The 15,781-nt window shown below is 55.3% G+C and overlaps 1 protein-coding gene across 5 annotated transcripts; it reads right to left on the bottom strand.

Annotated features, from left to right (window-relative positions):
* Nucleotides 1-394: 394 nt before the first annotated feature.
* On the bottom strand, nt 395-15,448 carry CARD19 (caspase recruitment domain family member 19). 5 transcript variants are annotated; one of them, XM_030294541.1, is made up of 7 exons: nt 14,889-15,382; nt 14,609-14,696; nt 4,072-4,214; nt 2,493-2,646; nt 1,375-1,434; nt 1,119-1,190; nt 395-668 (listed from the first exon to the last, which is right to left on the bottom strand). In XM_030294541.1, exons 1-7 carry the CDS (start codon nt 14,979-14,981, stop codon nt 553-555), a joined length of 726 nt encoding a protein of 241 aa, XP_030150401.1. In that variant the 5' UTR covers nt 14,982-15,382; the 3' UTR covers nt 395-552. The 5 variants fall into 5 exon arrangements, with proteins under 5 accessions (XP_030150401.1, XP_030150404.1, XP_030150402.1 ...); XM_030294544.2 differs by lacking the exon at nt 1,119-1,190 and having other exon boundaries at nt 14,889-15,391; XM_030294542.2 differs by lacking the exon at nt 1,375-1,434 and having other exon boundaries at nt 14,889-15,384.
* Nucleotides 15,449-15,781: the final 333 nt, after the last annotated feature.

Below are 15,781 nucleotides of genomic sequence, written 5' to 3'. Positions count from 1 at the left end.
GCCCCAGGCCGGGGCTGACAGATGGCGGGGCAGTGCCCCCACCCAGCCCTCCCACCTGGGCTGGTGGCTGGGAAGGGCGAGGTGACGGGCAGGGATGGGGGGATGGGTGTGGGGGCTGACCGCGTGCCAGGCAGACGACTACAGAGGGGCTCCAAGTGAGAGGTGTGGGCTCTGGAGAGGCACGGTGGGAGGGAGCAGGGGAAAGGGAGGAGGGACCTTCTGGGGAGACGGTGAGGTGGGGGGATGCTGGGGGTGGGTGCTGTGGGGCAGTGGGGGCTGGGGCAGCCTGAGCAGGACCTGGCCCCGGGCTGAGTGTGGGACACCGAGAGCCCTCAGAGTCAGCCCCGCCAGCCAAGACACCACAGGGTCTCAAGTCAGAATCATCCAGAAAACATTCCCAAGGGAAGCGACAAGACTCCAACATTTAATGTTGAGCACCTTTGTCAGGCGAAGGTAACTTTCTTAAAAAAGTATAAATAGTGAAAAATAAACATTTAGAAAAGTGGGGCCCCCTCGGCAGGCAGGCGGGGTTCTTTGGTGGGGGCAGGGTCATCAGAGCCCTCCCAGGTCATCTGTGAGGAAGGCCAACAGGAAGCGGCTGACGTGCCTGTCGACGATGATGGGGGAGAAGCCCAGGACACGCCGGGTCCCCGGCAGCACCTTGGGGTCTGGAAGACAAGGTGGTCTCAGACACTGCCACCGACGTGCCCGTGCAGCCCCACAGCCAAGCGGCGTGGGGCGTCCCCGCCAAGTGGGCCTGTGCGGCACTGGCTCCCCGTCCACAGCTGTGACAGGCCCGGTGTGGCCAGGCAGGGACGGCAGCTGCCATGCTGGGCTGCGGGCCCCCGTCCATTTGCCAGGGCTGTGACATGGGGGCCAGAGGTGGGCACCCTACTCCGGGCCCCACACAGGACAGGGGCCCCCAGAGCCCCGGCTGCACCCTGCCTCCTGCCAGGGGCTGTCACCCTCCGACCCCTGGGGGTGGTGGAGCCCCCATGCTCCCTCTTCTAACTGTGCCTGCAAACTGGGCCCCACTGCCGTCCCACCACACAGGCTAGGAAATTGAGGCACAGGGAGGCCAGGTGGCTCGGTGCTTGGGCCTGGCAGGCGGCACCCACCTGGAGGGCAGCAGTAGACGAGGAGCGCCAGCCCCGCGGCCAGGCCGAGGCAGGCCAGGAAGGCCACGGGTCCTGGGGAGAAAGGGGGCATGTGGGCACATGGCCGCCTGAGCCCGGACGGCGGGCGCCCCAGCGAGCACCCTGGGGACCAGTCAATGGGAAGGCAGGACCGAGCCTGACTCGGAAAGGAGAAGACCCTGAGGCAGAGACGGAGCCCTGGGTGGGGGACAGGGTGGGGGACGTGGGAGGCCGTTACCCCTGTCACTGAGCTCGCGGCCCACGGTGCCGGAGTCTAGCTCTGTGCAATCTGAGTTCTCTGGAAACAAAATCACAGGGCTCGGTTAGTTGTGGGCCGGCCAGAGGAGGGTGGTCGCCCCGCCTGCAGGAAACCAAGGGGCTGCTCAGGCTCCTTCCCTCCACCCCCGGAACCCCTAGGCTGGGCCGGACCAGGCTGTACACACACCCACCCAGCCTTCTGGGCCAGGCGTGGCAGAACGAGCACCAGGGAGGGAACCGTGGGATCAGCGTCACAGAACCCTGAGTTTTGGATCTCCTTCTGTCCACATCCTGAGACCCCGAGGGCCATGGGTAGGGGGCATCGCTCTGTGTGGAGGCAGGCACCGAGCGTAGCATCCCAAGTCTGGTGCTGTCCATACGAGGACAGGGCACACTCTCTCCCAGACCTCCCCAACCGGCCACCTGCTGGTGGCCCAGGAGCCTGGAAGGTGCTTGATGCCCAGCCAGACTGTGGGGCCCCCCGGTGGCTGGTGTGACACACGGGTCCTGGACCAGAGCTCATCCTCAGGTCAGGGACACCTGCCCCGGGGTCCCAGCTGAGCAGTCAGGGTGAGCCACCCTGTCCCTCAGGCCTCCGGCTTCCCATCAGAAGATCGAGGGACACCGGCCCCTCCGCCAGGGGACCAGGGCACAGAGGTCTCAGGCCTGGACTGCCATCCCCGCCTGTGTCTCCTCCATCCCCACGCGCAGCTCAGAGGGTCCCTCGGGACTCACGTGCCTCTTGAGCTCTCGGGCAAAACCCTTGAAACCAAAGCGCGCATGCCTCAGACCAGCCACCGTGCCTGACATTGTTCTACAGAAACGCCCACATTATGGGGATCCCCCCACCCCCGGCCAGGGCACCCTCAGTTGTGGGCACGACCACAGTTTCTGCCACGGGGGCACAGATATTCAAGGCCGGCACAGCCGTGAGCGGCCCCCAGCCCGCAGGTGACGGGCCCCAGGGCACCAGGCTGGAGGGAGGGCGGAGCCACACCCGCCAGACGCCTCCTCCTGTGTAACAGCAGGCACGCGAGATGCGGCAGTGTCCGCATCCGACAGCTTGCTCCTGTCTGGGGGCGCGGGGGGCACACTTACGCAGGGCCAGCCGGCTGGGCAGGCGGCTGTGCAGGGGCTGCGCGTGGATGTACAGGGCCCGGTAGAACTCCTGGCAGTCCCGCTCGCCGCTCCGCTGTAGGTGGCCCAGCAGGTCACAGAGCCGCACTCGCAGGGACGCCTTGGGATTCCGGAACTGGGGGTGGAAAGGGTGCGTGGAAAGGTCAGGCTGGAGGGGCAGGGCCAGGAGGCTGGGGGCTCTGGCTCTGCCCTGGGCTCCAGCTTCTGCATCAGAGGGGCCCCTGCCCGGGGTGCGGCGAGGGCGGCAGCACAGAGCATCAAGTGCCACCAGGGCCACAGCCCACCCACGTGGCGCCCAAGCCGGTGCTGTGGTCACAGCACAGCCACTGGTCCTCCCTGTGGAGCCCCCTCCCTGTGGAGGCCAGGACAGGTCATCAAGAAAGACAGTGGTGACATTGTTCCAACTGTTAAAAGCTGATGGTTTGCCATGTGACTTTGGCAGGTCATTTTACACCTTGGGACTCTTTGTTTCTTCACTTGTAAAAAGGCTACAAGGAATCAAGGAGGTGATGTCATAAGTAATAACTTCTAGTAGTTTATAGTCAACAGGAATGTGACTCAAGGAATTTAAAAACGGAGGGCTAAGCAGGAAAACAAAACAACATAACCCAGAATCTTCTGATGAGTTCCTGGAGAAACGTATGGTTCTAAAGGTCAGGGAGCCGGCAGGTGGCTTTGATGCCGGACCTGGAGGCTGTGGCCTGGTGCTGCCACCTGGTGGCAGCGTACCGTTCCACTCAGAACCAGAGTGGAACAGAAACTGCAAGTGGATGGTGGGAGCCAGAGAAACCAAGGAGCAGGACAGCGTGGCAATGCGCATGCAGGACTCTCCTTCTTCTTGTATAAACGTCTGAGACTTCTCAAATATTTACATAATAAACGTGTATTAGACTTTTAATCACAATAATAAGGTATGAACTCCATCCGTACTTTTCCTTTGCTGTAGACTTTCACCACCTGAGCATCTGAGCCAGTGGCAGGGCCCATGAGCCTTCCAGCTGTGTTGGGGGTCAGCCTCACTGTGCCCGGGAGAGGCCCCAAGCCCTGTAGGCAGCCCTGCAGCCCCGGGAGTGGGGCTCACTCAGCGACCCGGCTGGAGGGGGCCCCACACCCCAAAGCCCTGGGCCTGAGGGGGAGTCAGGGAAAGGGCGGCTCAGGCGAGGTGCACCCACCTCCCTCGGTGTCCACTTCTGAACCTTTGGAAGGGGCGGGGTGCGGAGCCCTGCGGCATTGGGGTGAGCCCGGCCAGCGCCCCCGCCCCCTCTCCCCTCCCAGGCTTGTCACGTGCAGTGGCGCACTGTCCTGTCTCCTGTGATGCTTCCAGCGGCTCTGGAGGACTGGCAGGCCCCGAGGACACAGGGAGAGACTGAGGGCTCAAGGAGCCGGTGTTCCGGGCCCAACGTCACTGCCAGGAGTCAGGCTTTCACCTCCACTGTTCTTCTCCACCCCCCCACCCCCCACCCGCTTTCTCCCAGCCCAGGGAGGGAGGGACAGGGAGGGAGAGATGTGCCGCCCCCCCCGCCTCCCCCCACCCCAGCACCTTCTCTGCATCACTGTTGCTGAGGATCTGGGGGTAGTAGCGGTTCAGCTGGAGGATGATCCTGTCCACCTGCTGCTCACTGAGGCGTCCGTGGCCCATCAGGAAAGGCGCGTCCTGGACCAGGCGGTCACAGTAGGTCTGCTCTGAAACAGCAGAGAACACGGAGGGCATGAGCCCGCACGGCCGAGGAGCGGCAACGGGGCCCACACGCCACCCGCGGCATGGCCCCCAGGCCCCCGGGCGGCACATCAGCTGCAAGCCGTCCCGCCCGCGCAGGCTATGCACAGCCCGGAACCCCCGTGTCCTGCCGCCCCCCTGCCAGAGACGGGGCGCACTAGTGTGCGGGACTACAGACTCCGGCTCTTCTCTTCTACGCCTGAGAGCTTACAGCGGGAGATAAACTCGGGCCGAGTCCGCTGTCCCTGGGTCCCCCCCCAGGGCCTGCTGCAGGGACACAGCAGCCTGGAGAAGGCCCGACCCTGCAGCTCCCACGGCTGCTGTTCCCACAGGCACAGGGGCGCAGGGCTGGGTGGCCCGTGCTGACGTGGCCACGGGACACGTGAGCTTGCCCAGCCTTGTGAGGCTGCCACAAAGCAGACCGGCGTGCCCAGCCAGGGTCCTGACATCACGGCATCACTGCCATGCCTTTTTTCCCATTAAGAATGTTCTTTAGAATGACAGGCCTTTAAAGCCCAGGGGCGGGTCAGTGGTTGGTGGGAGACAGGATCCCCAAGGAAGGGTGCTGAATCCCAGAGCATCCACTACGTGACCAGGTACATCCCCCCCCCCCCCACTAGTGCCAGCCTGTCCCACTTGCTGGTGGACACGGGGGCTGGGTGAGGGCAGAGCTGCAAAGGAGGAGAGTTTTTGTGTGTGACTGGAATTAAGTTGATATCAATTCACATTAGATGGTTATAACTTTAGGATGTTATGTGGAACTCTCATGGTAGCCACAAAGAAAATATCCGTGGAATATCCACAAAAGGAAATAAAAAATGTTATTACAGAAAATCAACTGAACATGAAAGAAGGTAGTAATGGATAAAGGACAAAAAGCTACCAGACCTACAGAAAACAAACAGCAAAAATGCAGAAACAAGTGATTCATTATCAGTAATCGCAGTAATTAGTTTATTATTATTTTTTTTAATGTTTACTTCTGAGAGTGAGAGAGAGAGAATGCGCAGGGGGAGGGGCAGAGACAAAGAGAGAGACACAGAATCCGAAGCAGGTTCCAGGCTCTGAGCTGTCAGCACAAAGGTGGACACAGGGCCTGAAATCACCGTGGGATGATGACCTGAGCTGAAGTCGGAGGCTTACCAATGGGGCCACCCAGGCACCCCAGTGATTGAAGTAATTACTTTAAATGTAAACCGATTAAGGAGTGCCTATCTGGCTCAGTCAGTGGAGCATGCAACTCTTGATCGCGGGATGAGTTCGAGCCCCACATTGGGTGTAGAGATTACTTAGAAAACAAAAGCTCTCAAAAAAATAAATGTAAACAGGGGCACCTGGGTGGCTCAGTCGGTGAAGCCTCCGACTTCGGCTCGGGTCAGTATCTCACGGCTTGTGAGTTCGAGCCCCACGTCAGGCTCTGGGCTGACAGCTCAGAGACCGGAGCCTGCTTCCGGTTCTGTGTCTCCCTCTCTCCCTGCTCCTTCCATGCTCATGCTCTGTCTCTCTGTCTCAAAAGTAAATAAACATTAAAAAAAAATGTAAACAGATTAACAGACGCAGATTGGCAAAATGGAATTTTGATATTGTGATTTCTAATAAGAAATACATATTGGCACAGGGCTCCTGAACCCCCTGGAATGTCCTAAGAGATGAGCCATGAAGATGAAGGTGTCTTTTGTTCCTAACGAGCCCCCTTCAACCTCATCTGGCCGTGTGCACGAGGTGACTCTTCTAAAGCCCCTAAATAACCACAAGATGGGACTGCTTGCCAGTGGAGCCAACCACATGAGGCTTAGAGGGGAGAGGGGCTGGAGGCCGAATCCATCACCGATGGCCAATCATTGAATCAATGACGCCTATGTAATAAAACCTGCGTAAAACCCCGAGAGGATGGAGTTGGCCGAGCTTCCGGGTTGCCGAGCACATGGAGGCGCTGGGCCCCTTCCCGAGTTCTTTGCTCTAAGCACCCTGTGTGTGTGGATGTTCACTTGTATCCTTCTGTGATAAATCAGCACTAGTATGGAAAGTGCTCTCCCAGATTCTGTGAGCTGTAGCAAATGACTGAACCAAAAGAGGGGGTCACAGGACCCTCGGTTTACAGCCAGTCAGTGAGAAGCCTTGTGACCGGGGTCTGTAGCGGGGACGGTGTACAGGACTGAGCTCTTCACAAGTGGGAACTGAGGCCATCCCCAGGGAGACAGCGTCGAGAGGTGAACTGTGACACCCCCAGCTGGTGTCAGGGGACTGCTTGATGGCGGTGAGGGACCGCATACCTGGTGACCAGAAGTGCCAGGAGTCCTCAGAGGTATGAGTGCTGCGTGTAGGAGCAGAGGGGAAACAGAGTTGTTTGTCCTCTGAGGATTAAAAACATATGATTCAACTATGAGCTGTCCCCAAAAGACTCAGATCCAAAGACACACATGGGCCGAAAGTGAAAAGATGGGAAAAGATGTCGCTGCAAACAGCAACTCAAAGAGAGCAGGGTGGCTCTGCGAATAGAAGCCAAGATCGACTTTGCGTCAAAAACTGTTACAAAAGACCAAGAAGTACATCAACGTTGATAATAGAGTCAGTTCACCAAGAAGATCTAATAAGCACATGAGCCAGGTATCAGAGCCCCCAGATAATAGTAAAGATTTAGTAATAATGAAACATAGTATGAGTTGGAGATTTCAGTACCACACTTTTATTATTTTTTTAACGTTTATTTTTGAGAGAGAGAGAGACAGAGCGTGAGTGGGGGAGGGGCAGAGGGAGAGGGAGACACAGAATCCAAAGCAGGCTCCAGGCTCCGAGCTGTCAGCACAGAGCCCGACGCGGGGCTCGAACTCACGAGCTGTGAGATCACAACCTGAGCTGAAGTCGGACGCTTGACTGCCTGAGCCACCCAGGTGCCCCAGTACCGCACTCTTAGTAATAGCCAGAACCACCACACAGATGACCAGTAAGGGAACGGAGGGTGTGAGCCACATGATAACCAACGAGGGCCAACACACCCGGACTGCAGTCACCCAACAGCAGCAGAAAATACAGGTGCACCTCCCTTTACCGCACTTTGCAGATACCGCGATTTTACAAACTGCGGGTCTGTGCCGAGCCTGCTCCGAGCAAGTCCACTGGAGCCACTTTTCCACCAGCATCGACTCACTTGGGTCTCTGTGTCACGTTCTGATAATTCTTGCAATTCAAACTTTTCATTCTTCAAACCGTACTTCAAACCTTCTCATTATTATTACAATTGCTATGGTGATCTGTGATCAGTGATTATGAGTTGCTGAAAACTCAGATAATTGGTAGCATTTTTAGCAATAAAATGTTTTTAATTAAGGTATACACATTATTTTTAAGACATAATGTACTGTGCACTTGATAGAGTACAGCATAATGTAAACATAACTTTTAATTTTTTTTTTTTTTTTCAACGTTTATTTATTTTTGGGACAGAGAGAGACAGAGCATGAACGGGGGAGGGGCAGAGAGAGAGGGAGACACAGAATCGGAAACAGGCTCCAGGCTCTGAGCCCTCAGCCCAGAGCCCGACGCGGGGCTCGAACTCACAGACCGCGAGATCGTGACCTGGCTGAAGTCGGACGCTTAACCGACTGCGCCACCCAGGCGCCCCTAAACATAACTTTTATATGTGCTGGGAAACCAAGAAATATACTGGGCTCACTATTTTTTTTTTTTTTTTACTGGACTCACTTCATCGCAGTATTTGCTTTACTGTGGTGGTCTGGGACCGAACTCACAATAGCTCCAAGGTGGACCTGTACATTCTTCTCAAGCACACATAGAACATCCTCCAGGACAGACCATAAAACAAATGTGGCTACAAAACAAGTCTTAATGTCTTTAAAAAGGCTGAAATCATACAAAGGGTCTTTCTGATCACATGGAATAAAGCCAAAAATCAGTAACAGAAGGAAAACTAGAAAATTCACTTTTATGTGAAAATGAAACAATGGATCAAAGAAGAAATCACAAGGGAAATTAGCAAGTACCTTGAGACAACCGAAAATAAAAATACAACACACCAACATGTAAGGGATCCCATGAAAACAGTTTGGAAGATGACATTTAGGCTGTAAATGCACACTTTACACCAGAAGAAAGATTTCAAATCAGCACCCTAATGTTACACCTTAAGGAAGTAGGAAGGGAAGAGCAAACTAGACTCAAAATAGCAGAAGGGGAGAAAATAATAAAGATTATAGCAAAGGTAATTGACATGGAAAATAGAAAAAACAAAACCAAAAACAAAACTTGGTTCTTTGGAAAGATCAACAAATTGACAAACTGTTAGCTAGACTTACAAAGAAAAAAGACTCAAATTACTAACATCAGAAATAAAAGTAGGAAATGAACTACCAATTTTACAAAAATAAAAAGGATTATAAAAGAATACTTTGAAAATGTGTAAGCCAACAAATTGGACAAACTAGATGAAGTGGACAAATCCCTAAAAACACACAATCTACCATAACCAAAACATGAACACAGAGAAAATCTCAATGGACCTCTAACTAGTAAGGAGATTCAATTAGTAATCAAAACTGTCCTAACAAATAAAAGCTCAGGACCAGATGGCTCCACTGGTGAATTCTACCCAACATTTAAATACCAAAACTTCTACAATTCTTCCAAAAAAACATAGAGGAGGGAACACTTCCTAACTCATTCCATGAGGCCAGCATTACCCTGTTACCGAAACCAGTCACAGATAACTACAAGAAAATTGCAGACCAATATCACTTATAAACACAGATGCCAAAATCTTCAAGAAAATACTAGTAAACTGAATTCAGCAGCATATTAAAAGGATTATACACCAGAATGCAAGGGTGGTTCAACATAAGATAATCCATCAATGTAATACATTATGTTAATAGAATGAAGAAACACACACACGATCACGGTCATCTCAAATGATGCAGAAAGGCGTTTGACAAATGCAATATTCCTTCTTGATTAAAGGAAAAAAGCATTCAATAAATTTAGAAGAAAATTTCCTCAACATGATGAAAGTCACATATGAAAGACACTCAGCAAATATCATGCTTAATGGTAAAAGTCTGAAAGCTTTTCCCCTAAGATCAGAAACCAAGCAAGAGGCCCATCCTCACTACTTCTTTTCAATGCATTACTGGAAGTTCTAGCCAGAGCAATTCGACAAAGAAAAAAAAAAAGTTATTCAAATGAAAAGGAATAAGTGAAAAAAAAAAAAAGGGGGGGGGGGGCGCCTGGGTGGCTCAGTCGGTTGAGTGTCTGGCTTCGGCTCAGATCATGATCTCACAGTTTGTGGGTTCGAGCCCCGCATCGGGCTCTGTGCTGACAGCTTAGAGCCTGGAGCCTGCTTCTGATTCTGTGTCTCCCTCTCTCTCTGCTCCTCCCCCACTCATGCTCTGTCTCTTTCTTTCTCCTTCAAAAATAAATAAAAACATTTAAAAAAATTCAAAAGGAATAAGTAAAATGATCTCTTTTTGCAGATGGCATGATCTTCTATCTAGAAAACTCTGAAAAGGTTAAAATTAATCAACAAATTCAGCAAAGCTGCAAGATACAAAATCAATACACAACAACCAGTTGCATCTCTATACACTAATAATCAACAATCCAAAAAAGAAAATAAGAGAACAATTCCACTTACAATGTCATCAAAACTAATAAAATACTTAGGAATAAATTCAACCAAGAAGGTAAAAGACTTGTACACTGAAAACTTCAAAACATCCCTGAAAGAAATTTAAAAGATACAAATTAATATACCCTCTGTTCATGGATTAGAAGATTTAATGTCGTGAAGATGACAATACTTCCCAAAGTGATCTATGGAGTCCACACAATTCCTATCCAAACTCCAATGATGTTTCTTGTTTTTCATTCTAAAATTCATACAGACTCGTTTTTTTTTTTTAATGCTTATTTTTTGAGATAAAGCACAAGCCTATGCATGTGGGAGGGAGGGGCAGAGGGAGAGAGAGAATCTTAACCAAGTTCCATGCCCAGCGTGGAGTCCTACATGGGGCTTGATCCTACAACCCTGGGATCATAACCTGAACTGAAATCAAGAATCGGATGTTTGGGGCACCTGGGTGGCTCAGTTGAGCATCTGACTTCGGCTCAGATCATGATTGCACCGTTTGTGGGTTCAAGCCCTGAGTCGGGCTCTGGGCTGACAGCTCAGAGCCTGGAACTTGCTTCAGATTCTGTGTCTCCCTCTCTCTCTGCCCCTCCCCCACTTATGTGTGTGCACTCTTTCTCTAAAATAAAAATTAAAGCATTTTTAAAAAATAGGTGCATTTGGGGGCACCTGGGTTGCTCAGTCGGTTAAGCAACTGACTCTTGATCTTAGCTCAGGTCAGGATCTCACGGTTTGTGGGATGGAGCCCCATGTCTGGCTCTGTGATGACAGCACAGAGCCTGCATAGGATGGTCTCTCCCTCTCTCTCTGCCCCTCCCCCACTCTCTCTCTCAAAATAAATAAACTTAAAAAATGTCTAAGAAGAATAAATGCATTTGTTGTGAGTAAATACTACCTCAATAAAGTTGATTTTTTCAAATGGGGTCATCATGTGGGAACAAGAAGGGCCCCTCCTAGATTTCCGCCATGGGGCCTACTCAACACACCATCTGTCCTCCTCACCTCTCTCTCCCGCTGCCACCTCCTCCTGGCTGGTCTTTTCCCTCAAAAATATGAATTTCTAACTTCTGAATCCTCCCAGGTCCTGAAAGTCTACCTGGCAGACGCACTCGCCAGCAGCTCCACCATGGTGAGGAAGTCACCCCCAGGGACACCAAAAGATCTGCCACGGCCACAGGGGCAGGACTTTCCCGGTCACCTGGCGTCACCTCTCGTAGCCCCTCTGATCCGGCTGACGGCGTGTGCCCCGTGACCGGGCACTCTACAGGCTCTTTGCGTGCAGATCATCTTCATCGCCCCATCAGCTCTGCGGCTCTAGCAAGACCATCGCCCCCATTTCCAGATGGGAATAGATGAGGGACCTGCCCAAGACCTCAGCCACTAGAGAGTGAAGATGGAGGATGGAGCCAGGCACAGCTCTGTGGCATCCAAAGCTCTGTGGCTGTGTGAAGCCACTGCCTCTTGACATCCAAGACTTCCCACTCGCCTAATTAACGTACTAATTAACTGTGCAATTAGCTGCATCCTGACCCCAGGCTATTCTGCCCAGCACTGCCTCTACAGCGTGTGCACTCGTGCACAGGGCAGGCATACAGCAGGCGCTCACTAAAGAGTTCTGTCAGTGGACCGCGGCCAGCACACTGGCGGTCCTCCGGCTGCAGCCCTAGCTAGGTGGAGTCTCCACCGCAGCAAGCATGAGTCACCCGGCACAGGGCATACACAGCCTGGGGCTGAAGCTTTCCGTGGTGGCTGGAAGCCGCGCAGGGAAACCACACCCAGATGGCCACACCCAGGAAGGAAAATGCACAGGAAACTTTGGTCCCGGGTCCTAAGTAACAGCCCCAGAAAGCTCTTGCAGGATGGAGTCGAATGTTCTGGCACAAACCCACCCGACTCTGCCAGCAACTTCTGCCAAGCCCCACCTCCCCCACCTACTTGCTCAGCTGGTGCCAAAACCACAGACCCCCCAACCCCTTACCCCTGCGTGGCACTCAAGGCCCTGTGGGAGCTACCCCAGGTGCCTTCACCCCAGGTTCCTGAGCTGTCCTGCACAGCAGCCGCCCCCCGCCCCTGCCGTGGCACCATGCTGCCTGGGACACCTGCCGAAGGATGAGAACCCTGTCCCTTGGCTTCCCCCTGGCTAACCTGTACTCAGCTCACCATCCTCCCCTCAAGAGGCCTCCCTGAGTTTCCACGGCTCCCTCCCCACTGCAGTCCCTGACCCGCTCAGAATCCCCTCCTGTTTGGGGCTCTGGACCTGGCCTCAGGTGTGGCGCTGAGAGGGCTCACTCCCCAGCACACCTGGGTCCACAGAACAGTAACAGCTGCAGTGACACCTGGCCAGCGTTGGCCCTGTGCAGACATATCGGGTCCAAATGCTCACCCTGCAACTTGTCATGAAGGCCCCAGAACCAGCACAAGGCAGACCCCCCCAGTCATGGCACAGGAACAACGAGCCAAGGATTTCATCCCTGCAGCCTGGCAAAGCTGCCCGCACTCTCTGGGCCTCAGCTTCCTGCCCCAAAAATGAGGAGCTGTGACAGGAGGGATCTCTAGAGGCTCAGCGCTCAGACTTGGCTGCGAGAAGGGGGCTGTGGAGAGGCTCCCACAGGACCTTGAGGGGCCTGGGCAGGGCACAGGTCTAGTTCTGCCCCTGACCACCCAGGTAGCCTGGTGCTTGGCACCTGTCCAACCTGAGCCTTTATTTCCTCATCCACCTAGAGACAATATCCTACATGTCCTTCTACACCTGACACAGGGCCAAGGGCACGGCAGGCTCTCAGAAAAAGCAGCCACAAATGAGAAGGGTTCTGGGAGATGACAGGCGAATAGGGTGCAGCTGGGGTCTCTTCTGACCTACGCTGGGACACTGGTGTCCCAGAAGACACGAGGTACCAGCCCATGAAATCCTATTTGTGGGACTCCAGTGAGCACCGGGAAGAGAACAGGACCCTTGGGAGCCTCCCTGAGCCCTCTGCCACCCCGGAGGTTGGAAAAGTGGGGCCCTGGGGAGCAAGAACATTCCCTGACCATGCTGTCATGAGATCCCTGGCCAACCCATCTCCATCACCAGGTCTCTCCATCAGTGGAAGTTCCACACAACAAGGTGACCCTGCTCAGCTGGGACCAGGAGGGAGGTGGGTTCTGCAGTCCACACAGGCTCTGGGGGTTTGGCTGCACTTCAGACCCCACTCTGGAAGAATCCGGAGGGGGCAGGGCCGCCCTGCACGCAGCACAAAGCCCAGGGGTGCTGGCTGAGTCTGTGTCCCGGGTTCTCCTGGGCCTGACCCCAAACAAGAGTCCCACTCGTACTATACACGGGTGTCAGGTGGCCAGGATGACCCCCGCGAAGACTGCTGGTGCCCTTTTCACCCTCGCCTCCCCCTGTCAGGCCGCAGCATCACCCCAGCCCCTCGCCCACGGCCCCTCCAGGCTCCGACCACCGCCCCCGGCCGGTCGTCGTCCCGCCCACAGAGAGGCGGTCACGGACCAAGGTCACTGGCCGCTGCCGCGAGGAGCTGCCGCCGGGGCAGCACCGGGGGGGGTCACCGCGGCCGCGCGCCGGTCCCGGGCTGGCAGGCTGGACACCCGCCCGGCCCGCTCTCACCTGTCATGGCGACGCACGGCGCGCGCCCGGCCGGGCCCGGCCCGTCCCCTTGCCGCCGTCCACCCGTCAGGTCGTCTGTCCGCCGCCCGCCGGGTCCCACTCGCTCCGCCCCTTCCCGGCAGGCCCGCCTCCCGGCAGGCCTCGCCCCGGTCTCGGCGGTGTCGCCGCCACAGTCCCAAGTCGTCCCCACTGAGCCGGCCCTTTCCCGTTATGCTCCGCCCACAGAGGCAGCGGCAGCGCCGCGAGCGTCCCAAGCCCTGCCCCCGCTCGAGCCCCGCCTCCACCCGAGACACCTACGGCACCCGTAGAAGTTATAGGCCCCGCCCCCACTGAGCCCGCCCCTTCCCGTTATGCTCCGCCCCCAGCGGCAGCTGCGGCGCCGCGAGGGCCCAAAGCCCGCTCCCCACTCGAGCCCCGCCTCCTCCGGACGTTATGCTCCGCCCCTAGACCCGTGGACTTGCCGCGAAGGTCCTAAGTCCCGCCCCCACTTGAACACCTCCGCCTCTGGCGGCACCTACGGCTCTGGCAAGAGTTCTTGGCCCCACCCCTCGCTGAGGCCCTTCCATCCCGGGCGCCGCAGGCGTCTTCGCCTACGCGAGGGCCCTAAGCTCCGACTCCACTGAGCCCCACCCTTGCTGACGTCTGTTAGGTCGCTTCTACAGCCCTGAGCCACGACCCTCACTGAGCCCGGCCCCGCCACCTAGGGGCCTTCTGAAGTCTCGAGTTTCCAACCCGCATAGGGTACAGTGTCCTCACAAGCCCTTAGCTCTGCCCCTCAATGAGTCCCGTCCCGCCGTCCTGTCCCAGGGTTCCAAACTCCGCCCCCACCATGGCCCCGCCCCTTCCGGCGACGACCAGGACTCTGAGCCCCCCCCCCCCCCCCGCCACTCCAGCCCCGCCCCCGGCCCTGACGCACCTTCCCCTACTGCGGACTCCCGCCTACTGGCTCCGCCCTATCTAGGCTCCGCCCCCTCTGGGCCCCGCCCTCGAGATGGCCCCGCCCGGGAGTAGGTGGCTCAGCCACGCTGGGCGCAGTAGGCTGCCCCGCCCCGCGCCACCGCGCCCCATGCCCGAATGAGAAAACTGAGGCTCTGAGAGAGGAAGTGACTTACCCAAGGTCACGCAGGTCAGTCTGTAGGAGGAACAAGGACAAGCCTGGGATAAAGGCCGGTGGGTGTCCAGTAGCCAGGAGGGATCAGCCTAAAGGGGGCAGTACCTGGACAGTGAGGAGGGATGGATCCCCGCCTGTCCAGCCGTCAGGTGAGACCACAGCCCCAGCCTCAACAGAGAGCCAGAGCCACCCTGCCAAACCTCACGTGAAACAGAGAGCTGTAGTAACAGGTGATAATGACGATTGTTTTTGAACCACTGTGTTTCAGGATAACTGGTTACCGGGCAGTTATACACGGAATGCACCAGACATCCAAGCAGACGCCCGGCCAAAGGGAAGCAGAACTCCACACGATGGCTGGGGAACAGTATCATGCAGGAGCCCAAGCACAGACCACCTTTCTAGGCTTGAGAGACAGTCTGGGCGGCTGGACTGGACTCTGCAATAGCAGTGAGGTCGGGAGGTGACCGGGGCGTCATGCGGAGTCTCGCAGGCCAGGCAGCCAGGGCCCAGTATTTGAGGTTATGCGCTGAGACGAGGGCGTGGTGATCTCTGACTGATATGTTTGAAAACAGCCTCTGTACACACGAAAGAATTAACAGTAGGGTCTCCAAGAGACGTGTGCACACTCGTGTTCAGAGCAGCATTATTCACGGTAGCCAAGAGGCAGAAGCCAGCCAGTCTGCGTGAGCGGAGGAACGGGTTAGTATATATGCTGTGTCCAGACAGTGGGTTCAGGCTTAAAAAGGAAGGAAATTCTGACACCTACTGCAACATGGATGAGCCTTGAGGACATGATGTTGAATGTGATATTGTGATTTACAGTAAGAAATACATATTTGGTCTTCCTCCTGGCAGAACTCTTAAAACCCTAGGGATTTCCTAAAGGAGAGAAAAAGGTGCCTTTTGTTATGTTAATGTGGCGACTTTTGGAAAGTCCCCGGGTCACCTAAGAATGGGGCTGGTGGCCCAGAGAACCCTCCATGTGATTGGAGGGTTAGAACTTTCAATCCACCCCTAGGCTCAGGAGAGAGGAGGGGGTCTGGAGCTTGAGTCAATCCCCAAGGGCCAATGAATAGATCAACCGTGCCTTAAGGGACAGGGTTCAGAGAGCCTCCGCGTTGGTGTGAGAGAGTGGTCTGCCTGGAGAGTGCCTGGACTCTCCGTGTCCTCT

Source organism: Lynx canadensis, chromosome D4 (assembly GCF_007474595.2).
Source record: "Lynx canadensis isolate LIC74 chromosome D4, mLynCan4.pri.v2, whole genome shotgun sequence".
NCBI classification, from domain to species: domain Eukaryota; kingdom Metazoa; phylum Chordata; class Mammalia; order Carnivora; family Felidae; genus Lynx; species Lynx canadensis.
This window is presented reverse-complemented; position numbering and strand designations above follow the sequence as displayed.

What these genes read in the sequence shown, in the direction of transcription:
- CARD19 (XM_030294540.2), bottom strand. Translation starts at nt 14,981, where the DNA reads ATGATACTGTTCCCCAGCCATCGTGTGGAGTTCTGCTTCCCTTTGGCC. An exon ending in ATTCCGTGTATAACTGCCCG is followed by an intron (nt 14,697 to 14,888) that starts GTAACCAGTTAT and finishes TGCCCCCTTTAG; the next exon opens with GCTGATCCCTCCTGGCTACT. An exon ending in ACTGACCTGCGTGACCTTGG is followed by an intron (nt 4,215 to 14,608) that starts GTAAGTCACTTC and finishes CTGCTGTTTCAG; the next exon opens with AGCAGACCTACTGTGACCGC.